Source organism: Pholcus phalangioides, unplaced genomic scaffold, assembly GCF_987345545.1.
Source record: "Pholcus phalangioides strain wild (caught in Gottingen) unplaced genomic scaffold, Ppha-v1.0 ptg000022l_1, whole genome shotgun sequence".
Taxonomy (NCBI): Eukaryota; Metazoa; Arthropoda; class Arachnida; order Araneae; family Pholcidae; genus Pholcus; species Pholcus phalangioides.
The window spans coordinates 33,807,080-33,833,439 of record NW_028301615.1 but is presented as its reverse complement, the minus strand read 5'-3'; the positions used below and the strand labels follow the sequence as shown (position 1 = coordinate 33,833,439).

General features: G+C 39.7%; 1 protein-coding gene across 2 annotated transcripts in view; it reads right to left on the bottom strand.

Moving 5' to 3' along the window:
- Nucleotides 1–1,317: 1,317 nt before the first annotated feature.
- LOC149070228 (teneurin-m-like) overlaps nt 1,318–26,360 on the bottom strand; it is a 292,210-nt gene continuing 267,167 nt past the window's right edge. For both annotated transcript variants that reach the window (XM_089250141.1, XM_089250142.1), the window contains 4 exons: nt 10,276–10,550; nt 9,790–10,092; nt 6,730–8,329; nt 1,318–4,970 (listed from right to left, as the gene is read on the bottom strand). In XM_089250141.1, coding sequence (XP_089106267.1) covers nt 4,108–4,970; nt 6,730–8,329; nt 9,790–10,092; nt 10,276–10,550 — 3,041 coding nt within the window. In that variant the 3' untranslated portion in view covers nt 1,318–4,107. The remainder of the gene's footprint in view (nt 4,971–6,729; nt 8,330–9,789; nt 10,093–10,275; nt 10,551–26,360) is intronic.

The following is a 26,360-nucleotide window of genomic DNA, read 5'->3' as shown; positions in this document are numbered from 1 at the left end:
ATATCTTCTCACAAATTTAAATATTTTTCACACGTACTTGTAGTATTGCATTTATATACACAGTTTTTTTTTGCATTTTTTTCTTCTTGTGATGCTCGTCCATAATAATTATTACAATTATAATAATGATAATATCAGCAACAACAAGAACTTCACGCATCTTTTATATAAAAATGACGATTCCTCTTTCATTAATATTTTGCAATTTTTTTTTTCCGGTAGTAATCAGTACAAATAGCATCTCTTCATTTTTTTTTAATGGGGGTTTGGGATGTGAATGTCTTGGCCACAGACATGAGAATACAATATGGGAGGTTGAATGGACAACATACATTACCGTGACCATATTTCTATATTATATCTAATTCGATTATCTAATAATAATTATTATTATCGTCTTTTTTGTTTGCTTCCGATATTTCGTGTACCTTCAGTACTTCTGTACATTTTTTTCTTGAGGGGCGGTGGAAATGAAAAGCGCTACTCTTTACAAGTATCGTCATTATTTACATTTTACACGTAAGGTTACAACGAATATTTATTTTAGAGCACTGGCCACCCACAACTATTCCCACTAAGTACACACGCAAGCACATGCACAACATGGGATAGAAGGTGTGTGTGTTTGTGAAATGTGTGTGTGCACGAAAATCTGATTAATTTTTAAGCTCCATTTGCCTCATCGGAAAATACTGAACTTTCGGTAGTTGTGATGCCCATGCACACAGTTGATGTACATTGAAATTGTCTTTTGTTTACATGCTGTGTCTGGGTAATTTCCATTGATAGGATTTCCGTTAAAATAATAAATATTCGAAAACAAATTGCAAATTTCACTTTTCATGTTGATTATTTAATGAATAATAGTTCCAAATACAGGTGCGATCAAATGAACGTGTAACGAGAGCTGTAGAAAAATTCACATGAAATGTTGCAAAAAAACTGGATGTACTCTTTCACTTCAGCCTTGTTCATGATGCCAAGGGGTACACATTCCATCGTTTTAAGTTTTGACAGCTCTGTCCATATGAGATATACATTATACAAACCAAATATACGGTCCATATGAGTGGACTGGCTGTTTGATTGACTTTCACAAATTGGTCAACCCTGGATGAGCCGTAACGGTGCTCGGGACCACAAATCCACTTTGCAGCTCATCATAAGGAGAGCTACAATAAATTTTAGCCTGGGCGTGTGCAATATCGGAGAGGAGCGAAACATCGCTCTTTGTGGCCCGGTCAAGTGACACCACGAGTGCAAGAGACAACACGAAAACACTATCATAAAATCGCTAAGAATTGCTTGCTGTGACCCCCCCCCCCCCCCTCACACAGGCTTCATTGTTCATATACTCCTCGTTTTGTGCAGCATTTGTAACTCTTTTTGGGGCTATTTTTTTGTAATATATATACGTATATACCAATTTGTTTTTCAGTCGGACCACCGTCTAGATTTTTTTTCCTGCACGCCCTTCTGGGCACAGAGCTTATAAAGCTAATGGAACAGAGCCTGGTCGTACTTGGTCATCGAAGAAATGGCCAAGGATCACTGTTGGTTGAGTTCCTTAAGTATGGAGCCACACCACACATATATTTTAGGAAATTGAATAGTCTTCATCCAACCTTGAAGAAGAAACTTTCTGGAATGGTGAACCTTTTGTCCCAAATTCTGCTGAGAAGTAACTACTACACTTCACCACACACCAACTCCGGTCATATAACTATACGCAATTTACTACCGTTAACGAGTTGGGTTGGAAATGAAGGCGCGATCTATCGGTTGTCGCCTTAAGCTCATTTGGGGGAAAAATATCTGCGTTCTTCTCTCGGACCGAACTGGGATTCGGATGCAACCTTCACGATGATAGATGCGCATCTTATCGACCATGCCACTCGAGCGCTACTGGAATATCCAATATATAATCCGATAACCAGTTTGTTCCACACCCTTTTATCAAGAAACTTCTTAATTACATAATTGAGAAAAAGTATACGTTATCGACAGCTTTCTCGTCAGCATTTCATTTGATCAACCAATACAAATCCGGTTCACGGCATTGATTCAACATACAAGCCCATGCACGGAAAGTTCTTTGTATGAACTTTTGAATCTAAAAGGTGGGATATAATTGAATAAACCATCCCGCATAAAATTTCTATAGAAACGCCTTAAACAAATGGATCACCCGATTAGTGCATTTTACATGATAATGACGATATGGTTCTCTTGAATTATAAAATACGCGTCGATGAATCATTACATTATGACCATTCCTTGCTTGTAACAGTCAGCGCACGCGGATACGACACGACAGGGGGAATCCTTTCGCACTCTTGTGAAATCATTTCAGTGCCTTTCGTCATTCCAAGATGCCCATAACAAATATGGATGTTATGGGCATCTTTTTCTCAGCCACCTCGTTGGGCATTTTGCCTGTTGTTGCGTTGTATTTGTATTTGTATAAGAGAGTAATTCTGATATCCACTAGGAAAGCAACTTTCCGTCTGATTTTTGGCTGCGGCGTCAGTAAAACAATCTATTCAATCGACTTTAACTAGGAACAAATCACAACTTGAGTTTGTAACCTTGGAACCTTCTATTTCCTAGAACTGTCCACCTGGTTGGCTGTTCATTTACCATCAAAGTTGGAATCTCCCGAGGCGGTTTTTTCTCTCACTTTTGTGAATACCTGTAGCACTTGTGCTCCCCATCTTTCTAGCATTGAGATCGGGAGCAAGCCGCCATTTTTCCGCAGTCCCTTAGAAAGATATTTACTAGTGGTATGTGTAGTTCAATAGTAGCTGTTTCAACAGCGGTGTCCAGTAAAATAGATAGATACGACTTCCGCGAATGGGCTACCCTCGTCCGCACCGCAGAGCAGCGTATGAAACGGGTAGTCATAATGTAATGTCTCATCAGTGTGTAATATGACGTTGCAATTCTCAAATCTTTATCTCTTATCGATATCACTGTAAATATTTAAATACAATTACTCTACAATTCGGTAATAAAATCGATTAAAAACAAAATGGCGGAAGAAACATTTTATTATGCCTGCATAAAATGGGTATGTGTCAGGGTTCCCACTTTCGTTTGCCACTATGCTGAATCACAAAATGTTTCATTTGGCGAGTAAATAATTAAGTGAACCCAATAAAACAATAAGTGTTCATTCCCTACAATGTCGTTGAACTGCCAGCGTCTATTTACCAATGTCACCAAAAACAGAGAGCCAATTTTGCCCCTTTTTCTCGATTCGGCTGCGTTTCTTTTTTTCTTTTCGCCAATCAGCCAAACTTTCTACAAATAATTGTCAAATAAATCATAAAACACTCCAATATTATTCTATTCATATTTATTCCAAAAATTACCCATGACTTCATATATTAATGATTGCCACTCCTGATATTTTATATGTATATCCACCATCATTATTGTATTAAAATAAAATACACAGTTATATAAAACATCAACCGAGGTGACATGAAATAAAACATTACCATGCAGACAAATTCCCACATGAACATCAATTTCCTATCATTCAATTATTAATACTCATTCATTGCTAGAGTTTTTGGCATCCCATTTATCATTTGTTTTGCATAGGCACACAATCTAGTCTTCACATACATTATATATCCTGGTGGAATGAATGGTCCATTCCAAAGCGATACCTGGTAATTTAGTCATCTTTTTACCCATGGACAGATAGGATGGTAATCGGAGAACACTAATCAGTCTCTTACCGTTAATCATTATTCACATCTTCATGTATTACTTCAATACACAAAAAAACATATATCAAGCTCTTCGACTCGCATAAAATCTTATTTTATGGGTAGTGTACATTCGTCTGTGTTGAGACATAGCCCTGTGTTGATGAAGATCACTCGTTCCAATGGCCATGAAGGGTTGATTCCGCCTATAAACTATTGCGCGAACATTTGGTGGTGTTCACGCGTCATTTATGACCTGAAGGGTTCGCTTTATAAAGGCTTGGAAAAAAAGTCCTGTGACACTGTTGATATAAAGCAGTCAGTCTTCATCGGGAGAGAGCGCGAAAAAACTAAAGAATATCCAAAGGTGTCTTCGCTGCTAGACGCGTCACCTCTGTTTTTGATTGGATTTATGAAACACTATGTTCGCCGGATCGTCGGCTAGATCCGGATAGCGTTCGACTTCGTGGTAATAGTCACCTCGGTACCCGGGGACGGTACTCGAGGCTAGGATGTGCTCCTTCTCCTTGTCGGACCATTTCTGAGAACCTCTCTGATTGGTGAGGATTATCTCCCGCTCGTGAGCCCACCTCTGTCCAACCGCGTGTTTCTTGGCGTGCCTTAGTAACCTCTGCCTCTCCTTGTGTGGATTCGTACCGTACCTTATGTTGAGTATCGCGTGCTCGGCGTGGACTCTTATGTCCACGTGGTGTCCGGACTTGGCGTCCTCGGGTTTCGACTCGTGAACAGTGGTGTTGATCGCGGACCCGAGCCTCTGGAGTTGATTGAGATCGTCCGCCACTCGCCAGGCGCTGTCCTTGACGAAGTAGAACACGTCCTGACCGTGCATGACGAGGTGCAGGTCCAGCAGGAACGAGTTGTTGAACACGGAAGTGAACACGTCCCGTCTGATGGTGTCTGCCTCAACCGATGTCCTGACTATGGCCCGGTCTCCCATTCTGGAAACGGTTATGCCCGATCCGAAAGGAACACTCTGGGTGCTTATCTTGGGCACTATGGTCTCGAAAAGCTGTTCGCGCTTCACTTTTGGTTTCGCGACGCTGGTCAGGGCAGCGAAACTTTCGAGCTTCTGCTGGATGGCACAGGCGAATCCCGAAACTAGCGGAACTGAAGGCATGTCTAAGAAAAGGGGTTGGGCTTCCTTGTCGTGGGTGGCGTGGAATACTGATGCTGCTGCGAGATCCAAACTTCCGATGTCTATACCCTGGCTACGTATCCAAGCATAGAGATCTGTGAAAAGACCATAGAAGAACAAAAGTCAGAAACTGTTACATTTTTCTCTTAAAACAGTAAAAATACTAGGGACTGACGGGACATTGAACACGATAGCGAGGCGCATGCGTGAAGTGGGAGGAGGCGTTTTCTTGAAAGAAATTGTGCCTTCGGCTTTTACTTTTGGAAACTTATCATCCAAGGTCCGAGTCCATAAACGAACGATTTCCCTTATATTTTGTCATGATGGCTCACTGTTGACACTTTACGCTCTGATTCGTCACAAAACACAGTGAGAACGTATGACCCCCCCCCCCCCCAGCACACATCCGGGGAAGTCGGTGAATATCAGCTTTGAGTTCAAGTGAACCTAAACTTTGTCTTACTGAGAAAGGCTACTACTAGTTAACCGTACATGCACGTCGTACACATTCCTCTGCGGAATTTCTAACGAATCGGTACATGCCGGGATGTGTGATCTGAGTGTATGTGTGGCCCTTAACGTATTTATGTTGTTGGTTGCGCTTGTTTAGTGTCCTTTCTGTATTCTATTCTGCCATCTCTCTTCAATTTTCTGAAGTAAAAATGGAAATGCTGGAATTTTCATGTTCTGTCAGTATCGTGTTGCAGGTCTGCCTGCTCTCCGCGGAGAGACTTTTTCAAAAGGAGACCAGCTTGCTTTCGCACCTCGAAGCTGGAAAACCACAGAAAACCAATTTCAGTCGACCACCACTGTGTCGCCAACGGAATTCGAACCTGGATCCTCAGGACGAGAGTCCAGCACGATGACCACACGACCGCACAGCGGATAATAGCGAGAGGCTAGAATTTTTCGGTTTTCACTCTCTAGAATTGCGCAGAATCGTTGGAGATCTGAATGTGCGCTGCAAACTAGTCCAACAAATGGTTTGTTTATCATCACATCGGGGGAACCTTCCGTCCAGATCATGGACAGACGAGCAAACCTACGTAGGCAACACTTCCAAATAAGAACATCATCGGCCAGAAAAGATTTTCTTTTTTTCACGGGTACAGATGCTGCGCTGCAAGAATCTGGAAGAGTCTGCCATCAAACGTCCCAACTCGGCCGGGTGTAGGCCTGCCATCAAACGTCGTACAACTACGCGGGATTTGCTTTCACTATTGAAGGTTGCGTCCTGGCTCCAAATACGGAGTTCATCATCCTCTACGGACCGAATAATATTTACACAGATGTATTTATTTATTGGCATTAGCAAAAAAAAAAAAAATTCAGCATTTTTAAATAAATTTTTAGCATTTTTTTTAATCCATTTTTTTTTTCATTTTAGTAATGATGATTATGTTTTCATTTAGGCTTTCTTCCTTTATTTGCGTGCTTTCGTGAGTCTACCAGTGTAAGTGTATTCATGGCTGATGGGGTTGTAAGTAACTTAAGAATGGACCGCATTCAGCTTGCGCAGCAGTTAAAAAAGAATCACGATAAGCAAAAATATAAGATATTTTCAAGAAAAGGAATAAAGAAGTGGGAAGGGAACAGAAAAATGGCCATTTTCTAGAGCGGGATTCGAATCAGTGATCCTGGAAGTGCGAGTCCTACGATCCATCCCTACAGCCACTCTGCTCATCGTCAGAAAAAAATTTTGGTTCCAATTAACGGTCGCTAGAAAGAATGTTGGCTCCACTTAGCAGCAACTCTTCTTTCAATAATCACACGCATGCGCATTTTGACGTGTTCAATGTTCCCGTGGATCAATCTGATAAAATAAACTTAATTTTATAGACACTATCCTCTTACCAAGCTTATTCTTTATTTTCTTGTCCATGTTGATGGGATCGTTCTTGTTGAACCTGTAAAGGTGAAGGTGCTGAGGGCTTGTCACGTGGTACAAAATGTCGTCCCATCTAGGAGATAGCCATTGCCCCGCTAAAGAGTCGTATATCAGCTCACCGAAATGGAGCATCCCGGTCATTGGATCGAGGATACCACCTTGGAAATCGATCGGTAGATAGAAATGTGGGTTCGAGTCGAACAGAACGTGCCCGTAAGGTCCTCGGTGAACTTCTTTGACTCCCTCGCCCTTCTTATCGAAGACAAGCAGCGGACTGCCGTTGTGATCCGTCGCAACGTAATACGTGTCCTTGTTGGTGACCAGGGACATGAGGAACCCCCTGTCGTCGTAGAGGAACGAAGTCATACGGCCGTCGTTGTTGTTGTAGATGTGAGTCAGTAGATCGGGGCTAGAACGATCGGCGTAGAAGAACTGCGTGACGTTGTCGAAGTTGTCTTTCCGGACAGCCAGTCGACCCTGAGTGTCATAGTAATATTCCACGTCGTACCTTCCGTTTCTTGAAGCTTTCGTAAGCTGTCCTTTCGTGTTATAAGCGAAGTTCTCTTCACCTCTCTGTATAACGAACCCACGACCGTCTACGACGTATGGAGTCTCGCCAAAACTAACAATCCTATCGCCAACGTCGTGTAGTATCTCGATACGATTTCCCATGTATTGCATCGTTACTAGGTTCCCGTTGTTGTCGTAGGTGAATTTCCAGTGATCTCTGCCAACCATTTCGATCAGCTGTCCGTCCGCATCGTATGAGAAATTCTGGAGCCTCATCTTCGATTTGCCTAGGTGAGTCATGTGGGTGCGGGATTGCGTGACTGCGTTCCGGCTGTCGTACTGGATCTCCATTCGGAAAACTTCTTTCTCGGTGACGACGAGAGACATCTGCCGCAATCTGTGCAGGGCGTCGAACTGCCTGCTGAACGAGCCCGTGCCATCTGATAATACTGTCTCGTTTTGGCTTCTCTCGAAAAGTCGGAATTCGCCGATCTGCTCTCTCCTTCCAGTTTTCGGATTGTAATAAAAATCTATATTAGGTGTCGGCAAGCTTCCTATACGCAAAGTCACGGCTTTCAGACGGAAAAGGGAGTCGTACTGGTAATGATACAGAGCGTTAGTCAGGTGGAACCTGCTTATGTAATACTGCTTGGAGTTTGTCAGTAGAGGGCCGTCGTAGACGTACTCATTGCGGATGTCAACTTCCAGGGTACTTGAAGACTCGGAGAACAAGAAACCAGCGTAGGTGTAGTTCTTCTCTATTTTGCCTCCTCCGAAGACAACCTCGCTCAACAGACTCTGGTTGTTATAGCGGTAAAGAACCCTTCCTTGATCGCCGGGAAATATCTTCATGACCGGCTGTTTGAAATCATTGAAATGAATCACGAATGGGCCGCTGTTCCCTGGTGGTATGTAGAAGAATTTGTAGAAACCTATGGATATCAGATTGAGGAATGCGTGTTTCGTCCCTTTCGGTGTAGTGACGTATTTCAGGCCGCCGTTTTCGTCGTAATAAGACGTGAATCGCCTCCCACTCGGTAATATCACTTTACTCGGCTTTAAATTAAAAGAAGGAAAAAATGTAATTAGTAAAGCGAATAATGAGAATAATATAAGGAACATACTGCAATTTCAAAAGTTCCGTCATTTTTTAATGTGTTGCAATAAAGTGCCGGGTAATTGATAATAATGTTTTCACAACGTTGTAAGTTTGAAAGAGTGTTTTTTGGGCGTAGGGCAGTCGTCTGTGAGAGTTGAGAGTGCGTCATAAACAAATATAGTGAATCGTTTCCAATGATATTACAGTGATTTTAGGGTGATTTCGGGACCTATTAATACAAAGACAGAGCTTGGATATAAATGTGAAGTAGGTATTGATGAGGTGATAAAAACAAAAATTCCAAAATATTTGGATTTCAGTTTTTCCCCAAAAATATGAAACAGTTTTGTGAGAAGGAAAAAAAATCCTTATGCGATGAAAAAGAATGGATTGCATTTTTGCAATTAGCACCGAAACAATAGTATAAAAAACACTTATATCAAAACTAAAAAAAAGCTTTCAAAATTTTTTTTTTTAGACTCGTGTAGTTATTTGAAATTTTATCCACGAGAAGCAAAATGTGGTGTGCGCAACAGTCACCTATTCGGCATGTATACAGTCGAAAGTTGCGACTTGAAAACTTCTTTTTCCCAATGGAAGATAAGGAGTTCCTCCATGTATGGTTACGGGATTGGAAAGTTGCTGCTACACACTCATTTACCGGTTGAGTCGCATCCTGGAGCTTCCCACGTACGAGTGGCCATCCTTATCTGCAAATCTCAAATTCTTGGACTTCGTGCTCTGGAGACACGGTCGATCGAGCGAGGGGGTGCTCTTAAGTTAGAGAGCGAAATTGTTTGCTCCCTTTTTCTCCCCCTCTTTAGTTTATACAAAGCCTCATGCAACTGAAAGGCCATCCCTTGCATATTCGATTGATAATTCTAAACAATATTCGATAAATACTTAAAGACAAATTCATAAAATAGGTCAAATATTTGCTAGGAGCAAAATATTTCAAGACGAGGTACAACAAAGACAAGGTGGATATAGTGTAAACCAGGGTGCACCACGAGGAGGTCCTCCAACCTACATCCCCTGTTTGCTCCCTAACGAAGTAGAAACTTCTAGGATGTGTATTAATGATAACGTGTTGTGGATGAATCCCATCGCTGAACCATCAGTGAAAGAAGAAGAATTTTATTATTTTGATAACATTTTGACTATTTAATCTGGAACACTCAATGTCTTGTAGCGACACATTGTTTACTTGATCGCCTCCTTCTCAACCTGTGTTTATTCGTAGTTCTCTTCCGATCATGTATATAACATGTGTACCAAGTTTTGTTCAAAGCTGTCATTATTTAACGACACCACATTTACCTACACACCTTCAGTTTTATTATACCTCCCCCCCCCCCCCATCGCCCAATTAATTCTGTCAGATAATAATTTGAGTATGCAAGGAAAATAGAGATACCATCGTCTTCCCGTCGTAGCTGAATCTCATCGCTGAACCATCGGGATATTTTATTTCAGCCAAATGACTCATCCTATCGTAACCGAAGTTTTCGGCCAGAGGACCTTGCTGCCAGCCAGAGAGACGGCCTAGCCTGTCATACATGACATTCAGCGGCAATCTGGTCTCGGTTGGTAGCCATTGGATCGGTCTTCCATAGCTATCGTACTGAATGACTAGGAACGGTCTCCTTGAACTGTTGTAGAGAATTTCTCTGGCAGCTACCCAGTCGTATTCCATAGTTAAGTACTGAATATCATTTGCCTATTTGAAAAAAAGAAAGTAATAATTGGATTTTTCATTTTTTTAAATAAACGCACCTTTATAGAAAAATAGGTCGTGTTTGAAATACTGAAACATATTATCCTCGGACAAGATCGTTCAAGAAGACATCAAAATTTATCCATGTTGGTCATCAAGATTGAATGAAAATAATGAATGAAGTACCATTAGGACTCTCTCGACAGCTGAGATGCTTCTCTCGACCCTGGAGCGTTCGCGTCGATTGTACTTCACGTCGTACCTCCACTCCACAACGTTCGTAGGCTCCACTCCGACGTATGTCGTTTGTCTCACTGGTAGAGGAAACATACCGGCCTGAACTGGCAGCATCTCTTGTAGGACGTAGTGCGACGCTGGTTCCCACACCAATCCTACATTCCAAGATGTCTCGACTTCTATCGCGCCATCTTGGTGAAGAGTAGCTTGGATCGGCACACCACCTGAATAAATGAAAGAGGAAAAAGCTCTTAAATTTTGAACACAGTTTCAAAAAACTTTTCGTAAAATATTTGAACTGTTATTATATCAGAATTCATAATTGAGTTATCAGTTTATCTGCAACAGTTATTCACCGAAACATCATGGGTATGCTCAAATAACATTGAACGTAATCTCATAATGGACTTTATTCTACTGATACCAAGTCTTACAAAATCATAGCATATATATTCTCACTAACGGGGGGGGGGGGGGAGCTAGACGAGAGTCGAGAGGGCACCCAAGACCACTCTCTCCCTGTTGTGGGTGGAGCTCGAAGAGAGCCGAAGATGGGAGTGCCGTACACCCCCATCCCACCCCACTCAGGAAGATAAGGGTTGTAAGCCCCTCCTCATAGGCGGCTTAACCCAGGCTGAGGGGAGCTGCTCTCGCCAACCCTATAAAGACTGGACCTTAGTTGCTCTGACAGACCAGACACGACCCGGGCTCTGTCCCTCCCGGGATATAAGCCTTTTACCCGTGCGGGTTGGGTCGTGCTGGGGAACCTTAGTTACTCCGGCACCAATGGCGGATCATATGGAGTAACTGGTCTTGGTCTCCAACCAAAACAAACAAAAAAAACAACAACCCAATAAATACTAGAATTTGTTCCTCTGGCACCAATGGCGGATCATAAAGAGGAACTGCACTTGGTCTCCAGCAATAGAAAATAAACAGAAACCAAACCCGGTGGGCGGTAATCGCACTTCCCATCGTCTAATGACGTGCCTAAGCCATTCCCCTTGCTACCAGTGCCCTTTGATAGAGGGCTCCCCCAGAAAAAAGGAAGGAAAATATGAAGTTTTCTTCGCCCCCCCCCTCCCTCGTCAACGCCCAAGAAAGTTCTGTTACTTTGCTCTGGCAAGTTAGAACTGATATAACTCGAAACAGTTCGAGATAGGCCGCACAGGGTTCGTGGAGTGTTTCATGATCCAATTGGGCTCATCTATCACCCCCCCCCCCCCATCGTTTGGCAGAATGAGTTGGATTCAACCCGTATACTAAATTATTAGTCTGCTTCGAATAGTTTTTGATTTTTGAGTATAAATCTTGTGTATTTACAGCAAAAATATATCCATATTATTGAATTTATGTTTACCAGCATACTGAGGACTCAAAAATTATTTGGTGACTAATCATTTTGTTGGCAAGTTTACATATTGGCGCAAGAATCTCAATTTAGGAACTGCACGCAAATGCAATTGAAATATTTGGTACTATTGATACTATTTTATCATTGATCGCCCGGCTAGTTTTACTTTTTTTGCTGTTTTTTTTCATATTTCTTTTGTCTTTTTAACTTCCAGTCCATTTTAATTCATTTTATTACTATTATATTAATTTCTAATTTATTTAGTTATTCTATTACTTTATATCAAAACTACTAAATTCTGCCAAAATATTTGAAGGAATGAATCTGTGAAATTGAAGAAAAGAAATGTACTTTTACTTGGATTTAATCCTTCACCGCGTTCTTTTTCTCTTGGTAGAAATTCGAAAACCAAGTTAGCTTTAGCCTAAGAAAAGTTAGCTTTAGCAAAGCTAACTTGGCTTATAGTGAAATCATGCCATGTTTTACCAGTTTGAATTCAATTTGCATTTTCGCAGTTTCTGAACCACGCTTTCAATCTGGTGATAAAACGCATAGGCCGAATATCTCCACAAATATTTTACACTAGCCATAATACTAGCCATAAGCACTGTCTTCAATTACTGGGAGGTTTGAAAAAGTGACAAACCATTGTAAAGGCACATGCATGCCCGAAACGCATCGCCAAGGATCCACCGTAAACAAAGTAAACATTCCGAAAGTGATTGCCGAGGCCCGGGATCCATTGTTGCCTGACTTTTTTTTTTTTGCCCATTTCGGACATTTTCCCTTCTCTGACGAACTTTTCAAATAACCTATCGTTCATGTTAAGCCCCCGTTTTGTATATATGCAAAATTTGGCGTGGTCGGTAATTGTAGATTTTCATAGAGAACAACATAGACAAACAGACAGAAAATCAATTATATATATATACTAGCTATAATACCCGGCGCTGCCCGGGTTTTCTTCAATGAGGCTTTTTTGGATCACGTGATATCTCCCTCTCTTTTTCTTGAGGGACATACAGACCGTGTCCAAGTTAACCAATATGGCGACCTGCGCGATTCATGAAATAAACAAATATAGATTTACACAGAAACGTAGAAATGAATATATATTTTTCTTTTTTTAAGGGGCGCTATGTATTTCGATCCCCCCTTCCCTTGAACTTCAAGTTATCCATCTGTCTGTTCCAGCTTCCAAAAATCCTTAGTTAAAGCTGTGGAATTTTTTCGATGCACTTTTCACGGGCTCATAACTAATTTTAAAATATCCTAACCCACATGAAATTATGCAAATAAATATCAAACGAGACAATATGGAGACATTCATTTTCATACTTGAGAAGATATAAATGAAATCAATGATATTGCTCGAATATCCAACTCAAAAGTATAGGTTTGGCTAATTACTTCGTATTTAATCTCCTGGGCTTCGTATATCTCTAAGCGAACTCAATATTTCAAAAATCGAGAATTCAATACAATTTTTAAAATTATTGATGGGGCGGAAAATCCCACTAATTTCCGCATTTCTACAGCAAAATCGACAATTTTAGCACTGATTTCTATGAGGATCACCCTTTTCCTGACTCTCAAAGCGATGCTGATGATGATTATGACGTCTATTCAAAAAGCCTCATTACTGAGAGTATTGAAAATGTGGCAAACCATTATAAAGGCATAAACTATTATACATATATTAACAGGATTAAAGAAGTGACAAACCGTTGTAAAGGCATATACACGTCTGAAACGCATTGCTAGGGAACCACGGTAACCAAAGTAAACGTTCGGAAAGTGATTGTTGAGGCCCAAAAACCATTGTTGCCCTGCGGTTTTTTGCCCATTTGGGGCATTTGCCCTGGTCTGGCGAAATTTTAAAGTAGCCTATCGTTCAAGTCGGGTCCCATTTGGTATATATGCAAAATTTGGCGACGATCGATCTAAAATTGTAGATTTGCATAGAGAACATACACACACACACAGACAGAAAATCAATTTTATATATATAGATAGATGTATGTAAATTAATATTTCACCTACCGAAAATTTCATCAAACAAGTTGTATGTAATAATAACATTTTCTGCATATAGTCCATCAAGGAAAATTTATGAAATTTTGAATTTTCGCATGTTATTTGTAAACATCGGAATCATCATTTGTAATCGGAAGTATGTTTCTAAAGTCAACGTTTCTGCGCAGATAAAGTTCACGGGAGAAACAATTTACGACAGCCTGTAATATCCCGAATATATCTCCTAATATTATGATGAAGGTCCAGCCCAGGGACGTCAGGGGTGGTCAACTTTTTTCCAAGCCGTGCCACAATCGTTATTATTTTCAATGACCGGATTTTCTACGGATTTTAATTAGCAGATCATGCGACCCATTTTTATAGGACACTGGCATTCTCTCCGTTCCTGCAGAATAGTGTACGGCTGCACTGTTGTTTTGGTAAAAATGTTCAATTTGTCACTCTTTTGAGTACTAAATTGTTTTTATTCAGGACAATGCATGTCCTGATAATACAATTATTTGTAACATGCAATTATTTTGTAACAATACATGCCTTCCATGTGGACGATCCAGAATTTCATACACACTTAACGTCCACCAACTATGTCCAAAGATGCAAAAAAAACCTAACAGAAACGTATTGAATGGAAAGTCATCACATGATTATTATTTTAAGAATGCCTACTGTACTAAATAATAGTTTGGCAGCCTACAAGACCATTATTCATAAGAAAAGGATTGTTCAAAAGTTGGGTAGACTTTGTTAGATTGAAAAATCGAATATATATATAGAATTCCAAAAAATTTTTGAAAAGCATTAGCATGCCACTCCTGATACCATGACGTGCCGCGGGTTGGCCGACAACCTCTGGTCTAGCCCGATTCAGCGAGAAATAGTTCATTTCCTACTCTGCACAAATTCAGAAACCGCCCTTTTCTGTATCAACATTGTCCTTTTCTGAGATCAGTAAGGATATGGGTCTCGATAACAAAACGTACAAAATTAGGATTTCCCAGCGCACTCCCGTGACTCATACTAGAACACCGCTTTTCCTCTTCCCGGACTGAAACATCCTTCGATAAAATGTTCCTGGCAGAATGCCAACTTCATTAATTACTGTTGCGCCACAATCAGCTCAATTCCTTTGGGTATATTTTCAATCAATTTCTAATATACATTTGCTGGGATTTCTCACAACTTTCAGATTAAAACCTTTTCCCCGCTATTTGGGGGAATCTTCTCGGGGAAGGCGAAAACGTCATTGTAGCTCAGGGGTCTTCAACCCATTACCCGCGGGCTAAATGTGTGGCCCTTGGAGCTCTTTTCGTCACACTCAGACCATTTTGAGATAATAATTGAGATACAAAAAAATATCAAATGACAAAAAAAATATATATATGTAATAAATAACAATAATAATATATCGTTAAAGAGATGTGGTCACTGAGAAATCTGCACTGCTGTATTTAGAATGGTGATAAGCTTTTAATACTGTGTGTATTTGATATATTAAAAGGGCCGTCGTTACAGATTCGGGGAACCCGAAGACAAAACACTTTTGAGACCTACGATTTCAAGTACAAGGTGTGTGTGTGTGTGCGCGCGCTCTGAGTAGATTTTCCCAAAAATTGCTTATCCGAATACAGACAAATTTTTAGGATATCTTAGTGAGACATTACTATAATAAGTGATTGGGATCCAAGAGGATGTTCATCAGAATTAAACTGTGTTTCCTAAGAAAAACAGGGCAACCAGGATTAAATTTCGGCTGATTCCCAGCTTATGGGCTGCCTGTCAACATACAAGCTGCCGTTGCTAGTTGGAAGTACCGAGCACCAAGCTCTCGTCTTCTTCGTTTCTCTACTTAGGTAGAGATATTGATCAGTCAATGGCAAAATGGTTGGAGAGGAGCCCTCCGAGAGAGAGGGGAGATAAATTTCAAGTGAATTATGGTGGGAGAATGAATCCAGCACATAATGGAACCAGGACCATCTAAATCCGCGAGCCCATATAGGCAGGGCCCGGGCCCTCATATCCATGAGGGGCACATGGTGAGATCTGGTACTACAATGTCTGGATGTAAGTTAGTACTTCTCTCCAGCCAAGTATGGGTGACTCCACAACACTTTGTCAGTGCCGCCTTAATACGTGGACCCACCCTGGAACGGCCCGGGGGACCTCAAGTGTGAAAGGGGTACTCATGATAACGATATTTGATCGAAATTTTCTGATCTGAATAGCATATTAGACAGGCATTTCTATCACAGTAATTTTTCTAAGGCACGGGCCTTAGAAAAATTACTGCATCCAGGGGGGGGGGGGGGAGCCGATGGGGCTCTTAAGACTTTTTCTGGGAATCCATGATGTTCAGACGCCCTCCCCGCAAGAGGGAACTTCACTGATTTCTAGCGCAGGATAGGTGCGGGCCAAGATCAATATCTCTGAAAATTCATTGGCTCGTCCAATATATGTATTTTTTTATTGTATTATATATATATATACATAAACATATATTATTATTATTGCATTGTATTATTGCTTAAATGGCGTTCTTATTAGTCATTTTTATGAAAATGAGTAATATATATTATATATTGTGGAACGAATTATCCGTGTTTCCTTTATTTCCTATGGGGAAGTTTGATTCGAATAACGAACACGTTCGCGGAACTAATTAAGCTCGTTTACCGAAGTTCCACTGTATACTGGCACTATTCTGACCAATGTAGCACATGTCTGGAGGACGTATGCCATTGAAACTTGGTATACGCTATATGGTCCATAGAAAAAAAGAAAATTCATTAACAAAAGCGCGGCTTTTTCACCTGGTGGTCGAAAAATTGAACTACTACTTTTTCTTATTTCATAAATCTCTCCCATGGCTATTAATTTATCTGTCATTAATACGATATCCTAAAAATTTGGTTTTATTCAGATAAGCAGTTTTTGAGGAAAGAATACTCAAGATTACGATTACTTTTATTACAACCACCCTGCATTTCGAGAGGCAAAATTCGGCACCTAAAAAGAGTACAGTTACAGAATTTACAGAAATTCTGAAAAATACCGCAATGAGAGAAATAATTTACTCATTGAAAAAATATTAATATTTCACAATTGATCGAAATTTATGGGAAAAAACTAGCTACAGAATCACTGAAAGAAATAATTACAAAACTACTGGCAGAAATAGGCTGACCATATTTCCTCGAAAGAAATACGGGTCATTGGGATTCCAAATACGGGAAAATACAGGACATCGGCAATTATCGTCAAACACGACGCCAAAATCAAACAAAGTTGCCAAATATTGTTGAAATTACGGGAAAATCACAAAGACGGGAAATGATGCATTACTGCAAATCGCAGTGGATCAAAATGTATTCCACAAAAAAAAAACAGCGTTCACCAAGGCAAATGTGGGAGATTAATATTCTCATATATAGTTGTAATTATCATAAAATAATTTATGAGTTGAAAAATAATGCCAATCTTTGACTTCAATAAAGAATAAAAATTCAAGTATGCTTCGTGTAAAATACGGGGAAAAACCGGGGTACTTTTGCCAAAAAGTCGGGACGGCCAAAAAAACAGGAAATACCGGGACTGTCCCGGGAAATACGGGACGTATGGTCACCCTAGGCAGAAATAATAGAATTATTGAGAGGGAATTCAGAATTGTTAAAAGTAATACCAGTTCCTTAAAAAAATTAAGAATTTGTTAAAGAAATAATTTAATAATTAATGGAAATTTAACCGTACATATAAATCCCTGGCTTACACCCTCTGCATAACTAGCTCATACCTCCCATGAAGACAGAGTAGGCAGGCTTCACAGTCAATGGTGGTGGTGGTGTCTAGGCAAAACGGACGGACTTCTTGTAGTGTACACTCCTGGTACACCTGTATCCTCCATGTCACTGAGAAAGATCCCGGTTCACATAAACATCGAGGCAATCCCTCAAAGGTTTTTTGATGTGGCACGCGTCTTGACGGAAAGCACTCCCGGGGTAAAGGGTCATTACAGAGCTTCCAGAATCCAGAACATGCACTTCAGTAGCAGCAGCACCATTTACGAAATGCATACATGCGTGAACTTTCCTGTTTGATGAAAACCAGCTATCCCTACTCAGTAGTAGTAGTAGTAGCCATTCCTTCTGAAATCCTTGTTAGAAAATACAAGTGGCACACCATGCGTTCAATGACAGCGCCATCTAACGGTTCTGTTGTTTGTGTTACGACTGTGTATTGCACGAAAGAAAAAATCGCTTGTTTCGATGCGCTCTATCACTTTTTGAAGTTTTGCTCCGGAAGCAGATTGGATCTTGCGGCTGGGCCATGCTGGAAAAACACTCCCGGTGTCCAGTCCCAGCGGGCATTTCGATTCGAGAACCACCATTCGGCGGATGGCTCACCATAGCCAACGAGGGTAGACGTTTTCCAGGACCTGACCTGGCCACGGCGGAGGGCTCACCATAGCCAACGAGGGAACACGTGGTCCAGGACCTGGCCGCAGTGAAGAGCTCACCCGATATAACAAGACAACTAGAAAACACGTGGTCGAGGACCCGGGCCTAGCCAAGGCGGAGGGCTCACCCGAGCCAACGAGGGAAGACGTGGTCCTGGATCTGGTGTTTGGCCACAGAGAACAACAAAGGGTTCAATCTCAATAGAGCTACAATGCCATCATAAGCGCTCATCGAAATAAATTGTATAGTAGACATATTTAAATCTGTATATATATATATGTATATTTTGAAACAATGTGTTTATATATTCATGTATTTTATATGCATAATAAAGCACCCGACACCGGCCCAGCCCCCCTCATCCGGGGCAATGGCTAAAATGGTCGATAGAGCCTAGGTGCACGGTATGAAATGAAAAAAAAAAATGAAATGAAAGTTTTTTGCTCCTGAGGTTCAGAATTACCGTGTAAATATTTCCCTGAATACCACCGCCACATATTGCAAATTCGTTTCTTTATAATGGCATCCGCCATCTACTGTATAACGATCGGAATTCGAAATGGGTCATTACCAATTAGAATCTCCCTCTAATAAAAATCAAAATCCCACGAAGATAGAATATTTCCACACATCAGGCGAAATCGAATTAATAACATCACAAACACACACACACAAAACGATTCTAACTATTAGAAAAAAAATGAAGTAAAAGGAACGAACATCGCAATAAATTACGGAACATTCGAAGAGAAGGGAAGGGAAAAATAGAAAATGATCGCGAAAAAGGGAAATCGGGGGAATATAAGAAAGCAAATGGGGAGAGAAAAAAGAAAATAATAATAATGTTCATTGCGTTTCATAAATAAATGATTCGGGATAATTATTATCTTAATGAAAATCCCGATCCAAACGAACAGAAATTCTCGTGGAAACCCACCCTAAAAATGAAAAAAAGAGTATAAAAAGGCAGTAGAAAGCGAAGAAAACATCATAGAAAATTTATCGGTGAATTAGAATGGACGGAGGATTCGACAAACACATTAATTAGAGATATTTAATGTGACAGAAACACACGCATATGCATATATAACGTGATGACTTGCATTCGAGACACACAAACCGGGAAGGGGGGGTTTCTAATTACATATCAAAAAAGACACAAAAACGAGTAAAAACATCGGAGTTTTTCGGGGATTTGTCGCTTTATATTTACGAGCAAAGAGCTCTGTAATTTAGGATTTTTCTCCTATTTTCGATAGAAAAATTTTAAGAGGGGGGAGAAAATCTTGATTCGGGAGGAATTAATGAATAATAAGAATAATAAAACGAGACTTCATCTTTAAGATTTTGAACAAAAGCGGGAGTTTTATAAGCATTTCTCTCTTTTTTGTTAGTTTCGTGAATTATATGTTTCTCTCTCTGTCTCTCTTGTAATACGAGAATCCAAAAAATCCTGGAAATGAAAAGATAATGGTGGCTTATATACAATTTAATTCTTTTTCACTGTGGTTCGTTCGTACAGATTAAAGACATATGTGTATTTTTAATAAAGATCAGAGTGAACGTTGATTAAAAACGAACCGAACTCAATTAAAGTTGATTTGTGAATAGACGTTGTGGATATAATGATGAAATGGGGGAAAAATTTTTGCGGTTGTGGAATTATGATTTACATATAGATTACATATAAGTAATTCGTGTCCTGTTATGGGAACGACGACGACGACGACGAAATTTCGTGATTCCCAAATTGGATTGGCAAAAATGGCAAAGAAATATTTATTTTTTCAGGATTTTGTGCTCCTATTCATGGATGTTTGTACTTATTTATGGAGATGAACGGAAATATAATCCTGATGAATGGGTATAAAATCTTTTCATAATGTCATAATATCCATATGGCGATGATGATGCGGTGTTTTGTTCAGCTTTCCGAGGTAGAGAGAATTGTGTAATTTATTAATATACAGCACTTATCAAATGAAATCTTGTTTAAATTTTCACGTTTCTCTCTATGGGTTTTAGTCATTTTATGCCAGAAAGATGGTTATTTGAAGGTGTATTTCGATTAGAAAAGTTGATGATTTGTAGTCATGAGAAATGTTCAGTAAAAGAGAAGCCATACCTCGAACAATATTCAAATTAAAAATTTTGAAAATAGGAATGGGTTTTTCGTTGTGGATTATATGACGATCAGCATCGATGTCAAAAGCTGATAACTACAAATATTTATGTAATTTTTTTTATATATTCTGATGTTTTAACACAGGTTTTCCTGAATAAGGTTCTATGGACCTTTTGGGGGTCCAATTTCAGGGTATCCGTGAGCTTGGATAAAAGAACAACATACTCATTGTTATTACATTGTGATATAGTAAACTTTATTTTGTATAGGAGTCCGTGGCCATTTTTATCTTATAGGCACAAAAGGTCCGGGAAACGCAAATGGTTAAGAACCTTTGGTGTAATCAGAACGGGACATTGATTTAGATTGGCCTAGATCTATTTAGAATTTACACCTAGGGTGAGGAACATCTGATTTCGCTTCGAGATCAACCAAAAGTCACTAGAAATTGAAAAAAAAACCAAATATCGTACAAATTTTTGTGTTAGGGTGCGGCTTCTACTAAAATTTTTAATTACTTGGGTTTTATACGTGGCAAAAAAAATTGTTAGCAATATTATCAAAAGGCGTTGTTTCTCTAAAGGAAAAGCGTAGACAAACAAATGAAATTACTGAGACATTGAGCACCGACGACGGACCAGGATCACAAGTTTCTATGTGGAACCTTTATCACCGAAGAAATTGAATCTTATAACGGCCATTGCAGAGATTAATTATATCAGCTCAAATTATGTACAAAAAGCATATCATATAAATCAGTGTTTCTTAACCAATGGGGAATTTTTCTTGATTTTCCGTAAATCATTTTCCCTAATTCTTGAAGCGAATGCATGATTATGAAAGGATGACGTTACTACTCTCCGCTACCATACGAAGGTTTTTAACAACTGGCTGTTGCGAAGATGAATTTTTGGAAAGAGAAAAAAACTCAACGGTCTTTTTGGGGAATCGAACCCACGCTCTTTCACTTTCCGGGTGAACGCCCTAGACCAGTGGTTCTCAACCGGGGGCCATATGGCCTCAGGGGGGCCCTAGGATATTCCAGGGTGGCCACGGATGAAAATCTGGCAAAAGGGGAGCCACGGCTACTGATACGGTTGGGGGGCCACGAAGAAGTTTGTGGAATTAAATTTTTTTAGTCACTCTGACAAAAAATGCATAGAATATATTTTTCGCAATTTTTCCGCCATTCAAGTAACATTAGCATAAGGAAGGAAATAAAAAAGCGTTGCATGTAATCTCGGTGGGTTTACGACTTGGGGGGGGGGGACAGTAGGCCCTGACACAAACTATAGAAGAGGTTTAAGCAAAATGGAAAAACTGCAAAGACACAAAGTGTTGTGTGTGTTCGAAGACTTTTCATTCAAAGAGGACTGCCATAAAGAAAGCAGAGAAAGATTTGTTGACCATTCATTGACATTCTTTTGAGTGCTGGTGGTAAATGCAATCCAAGAAGTAGACGGGTGGAAAAATGAAAGCTCTTAAAAATTATCATAAAAATAAAAATTATGAAATGAGTTATAAAATTAAAAAACAGCCTTTTATACCATCCCCGTGTGCCAAAGAACACAATTAAGAAGTTGCTGCTCTGTCTTTTCCGATGGCAACTAAAATAATTTCACGTTTCTAAATGCAATATTCACCGAGATATGCAAATTCGAAAAATTGAGGAAATTCGGGGGAAAAAAAAACAGCATTAAATGCGGGTAAAATGGTTTCCTCTCATTTAATGCTGGTTTTTTTTTCCAACTTTCTTCGAATATCTCAGTCAATATTGCACTTAGAAACGATGAATGTTTTTGTTGGAGACCGGGAAACAACTTTCCAATTGAGTTTTGGGGCACAGGGTGTCCGCATAAAAAGTTAATATTTTTATTTTGATAACTATATAACCCCTGGCAACATGAATCAAATATCTGAGTACTACACATTATTCGGGTACTTTTTCCAATTGGAAGTATGCCTCTAGGACCAATGGTTCGCCAGAAAAATGTCATATGTCCCGTTACCTATGCGCCTGTACATTAAATATAATAAGGACTATTATGTGAAATATTGTGTTGTGTTTAAGCCAACTCGTACGTTGCTTCGTTCGCCTGCGAGAGAGCGGCCACATTATGAACCAAAAAGCCACCTGAAGGCTGCTTGTCATCCAATGAAATATCAGTTTTTCACCGTATCGAAATTAAAGTCAACAAACTGATAAAAGGGGGTTTCGGATTTGCTGACTTTTGATGAGGGGGGGGGGGGGGGTTGAAGGTGGCTTACGTCATCAACCACCCCTTTTTGAAGATATGAAATATTTTAAGCTGCTGACGGGGGGGGGGGGTGCATCAGTTTTTTGCTTACAGGGGGGGGGAAGGGGGTCAAAAATGGCTGAAAATCTGCTTACGTAATACTTGAATGGCCCCTTATTTATATGTTCCGATGGACTTGAAATCCTGATAATGAATCATTATTATGTTCACATGAACAGTTTTGTCACTGCGTATGCAATGACAAAATCCGTATATACCGGGTGATTCGAAATGTTACGTCGTCCGCCAAAACAATTTTTTTTTGCCTTGTAGCATTTGCCGCGAATTCACAATGGCACTAACAATTTTAAGGGAGTTAAAATTAATATTTAATACTCTAGAATACTTTAAGAAATTCATTTTTCAAAATATAGTTGGTGCTGCTACCTACTTTCAAAATTAGAAGTGCCTTATGTATAGGGTGACCATACGTCCCGTATTTCCCGGGACAGTCCCGGTATTTTCTGTATTTTTCGCCGTCCCGACTTTTTGGCAAAAGTGTCCCGGTTTCTCCCGTATTTTACACGAAGCCTACTTGAATTTTTATTCTTTATTGAAGTCAAAGATTGAAATTATTTTTCAACTAATAAACTATATTATGATAATTACAACTATAAATGAGAATATTAATCTCCCACATCCCACATTTGCCTTGGTGAACGCTTTTTTCGTGAAATTCATTTTAATCCACTGCAATTTGCAGTAACGCTTCATTTCCCGAAATTGTGATTTTTCCGTAATTTTAACAATATTGGGCAACTTTCCTCGGTTTTGGCGTCATTTTTGGCAATAATTGGCGATGTCCCGTATTTTCCCGTATTGGGAATCTCAATATCTCGTATTTCTCTCGAGGAAATATGGTCAGCCTACTTATGTAGTGTGAGGATGCTCAGGTATAAAAAACTAAATTCTTCATTCAGCTACGCTCCTTATAAACAAAGCTTATAAACTGACCTGAAAGATCAAAATTCCAGTTCAGTAATTTTTTCAAGACCCAAGGAGACATCCAAAACAAAGGTCCTCCACACAAGCAGACGACAGGTAAGATCGTAAAAAGTGAATTTTTCCACACTGCACTATATATTAAGTAATGTGCTGCCATCTAATGTCAAATTTAAAAGTGACTCATGTGGTGAAAATGAAGTTCAAAGTGAAAAAAACTATATTCTTTATTCGGCTCAGTTCCTTATAAACGAAGCTGGTGAACTGAACTGGAAATTTAAACTGTAAGTTCGGTTATTTTATTTTAGCATAAGGAGGCGTCCAAAACAAACAGCCTCTTAATGAGCAGACGACAGAGAAGAAGTCGGTTCCCTACAAGCTAAGCTCACAAACAGAACTGGAAGTTCGAACTGCCAGTTCGGTAATTTTCTCAGGACACAAGGAGACGCCCAAAACAAGTAACCTGGAGATAAGCAGACGACATTACTGGTCGGACTTATTATTAGAGGGAGCATCCAGCCATCGCGACTGCAGCGACATCAAATGCAAGGAAATGACGTGACTCGGTCAAAACAAACTTCCCGCCTGGCAATTTTTCCAAAGAAATGTACAGTTCGGTCCCTAAATATTGCGTTCTAAAGATTAAAAAAATGATCGAGAACTCATCTAAAGGTGAAAAAAGATTAAATTATTTATTTCATTAATACTGGAATCATTTCATTCATTAATTCTTGAATTTTCTTTCATTAATGCTGAAATTATTTCCTTCATTTATTGTTTCAAACTTCTGTTTATGCCATAAGAAAATAACAGGGGGGGGGGGGGATCGTGTTTGTTTTCACTGAGTAACGTGATGTTCCGACAAAAGATGTTGGGGGACACAGTTCTTAGCACTGCCAAGGCGGAGACCGCTGACGTCATACTCTCTCCGGAGGCTTGAGTTATATACTGTTGGTGCTGTCATTTAATCTCGAAATTTCAGGCAACTCATGCGATGATGAAAGAGAGATCGGAAGAGTTCTTTGTCATTTTTTGGCATGAAATTTTTTTTATAAGACGAAAATTTCGGTAACAAAAATTGTAAATTTGCAATAATCGATTTTATGTAGAAAAAATAATTATTTCTTTCCACAAAAACATTCGGACAATATGGATGATCGAACAAATAAGTGAAAACACGGATTATGTGGTCTTCAGATAGGGTTACCAGATTCAATTTACGAATTTTTTGAGAATTTTTTAGGTAGGGCCTCCAAAAAATCCTTTGGCACGGGGGGGGGGGGGCTATGATGCTATTACGACGATCCTGCCTGTCAGCCCCACTCTTGTGGGGGTCATGGAATTCCGGTAATTGATTCCTATACTTCTATTAATTTACATTAATTAAACAAACACAGCAATCACAAATTCAAAAAATGCTCAAAGTTTTCGAATTGCAACGTATATTTGATAAAGACATGATGAAGCGCTTTAAAAGCATGAAAAAAATTTATGTCTGTTCAATATGGTTCGAGTCACGATGAAGTGTCAGCAGGTGGACCACGTGCTAATTATTATTAATAATTTATGAATTTTGTAAAATTAATTTTGTCATTCCCTCTCAATGGATATCGTGTTTGATTACGATCCAGACTATCGACGCGTTCCTGAAATAATGAAAAAAAATGAGTGTGATAGAATTCGTTCTTTACGTGAAAACAAAATTTCAAGATTTACGTTCGTAACTCGAAAAGTTTGTAAGTCGGGGAGCAACTGCATGAAAAAATTTTAGAGAGGGCGGCAATTTTTTTTTTTTGCATTGGGCCGTGAAATTCTCCTAAGCCCAGACTGGTCTCCGATTTTTGAATTTAAATATCTCAGGGAATAATGCAGTTAAAAACATGTAATTTGTTTGTTGGGCTCAGAAGAGAAAGAGCAACAACTGTCTAATTGGAAGTTAGAGGACGGGGGGAGGGAGGGATCGTATAAAAATTTAATTTTTTATTTTGTGTACACTGTATTTTCATCTCCAAAACTCGTACAGGGTAACATCTGGTCACATTTTGAGAATTTTTAAAATTAGAGCCATACCACTACGACGAACGGTTGATGAGATAAAGACTGTACCAACACTCCAAGGAGAAACCATTGAATCTTAGGCAGGGCCGCAAGTAGTTGGGGGAGGGGGAGCAGGCGAGTCTGGTGCCCCGGGCGCATTAAAAAGGGGGCGCAGATTTAACCATTTAACCTATCCTTCAGCATTACGTGGGGGGGGGGGTGCCTAAATGAGTGGTTGCCCCGGTTAACCAAGTATCCAGTTGCGGCCCTGCCAGTAGGTATATTATTTCTGACGATTCACCGTTATATATATTGGGTATTTTTTATTTTTAGATACATTCTCAAGTTCGTAATTTACACATGGTAGCATTTCTTTTACTTCTATAGATCAAACCACACAGTTGATCCACTAATGACCCACAAAAATCATGCCCTCATTGTGTAGAACTTGGTTTACCGCATGGGCCCACCTGAGCACTTCTGGCAACCAAGTGACAATTAGATCTGGTTCCGGTTTTCAAGAGTAAATATGGAAATAGGTAGGTAGGAATTTTTAGCTAGGTAGTAGTGCCTCTCTCAGAAAAATCGTTTTGTATGCGGGCGTGTGATAATGTTAAGAGACAGCCCTGGGCGTACTTTATGAAAATTGCGAAAAGCTAATTAAAAAACTCAGCAAAATAATGTGGTCTACTTTAATTGGTTTCTCATCTTTTGTGCCATCCTTGTGATAATGATCTTCAACTACTACAATCGAGTGTTCTTAAAATTTCAAGCTGGCTTTTCCTGGGAAT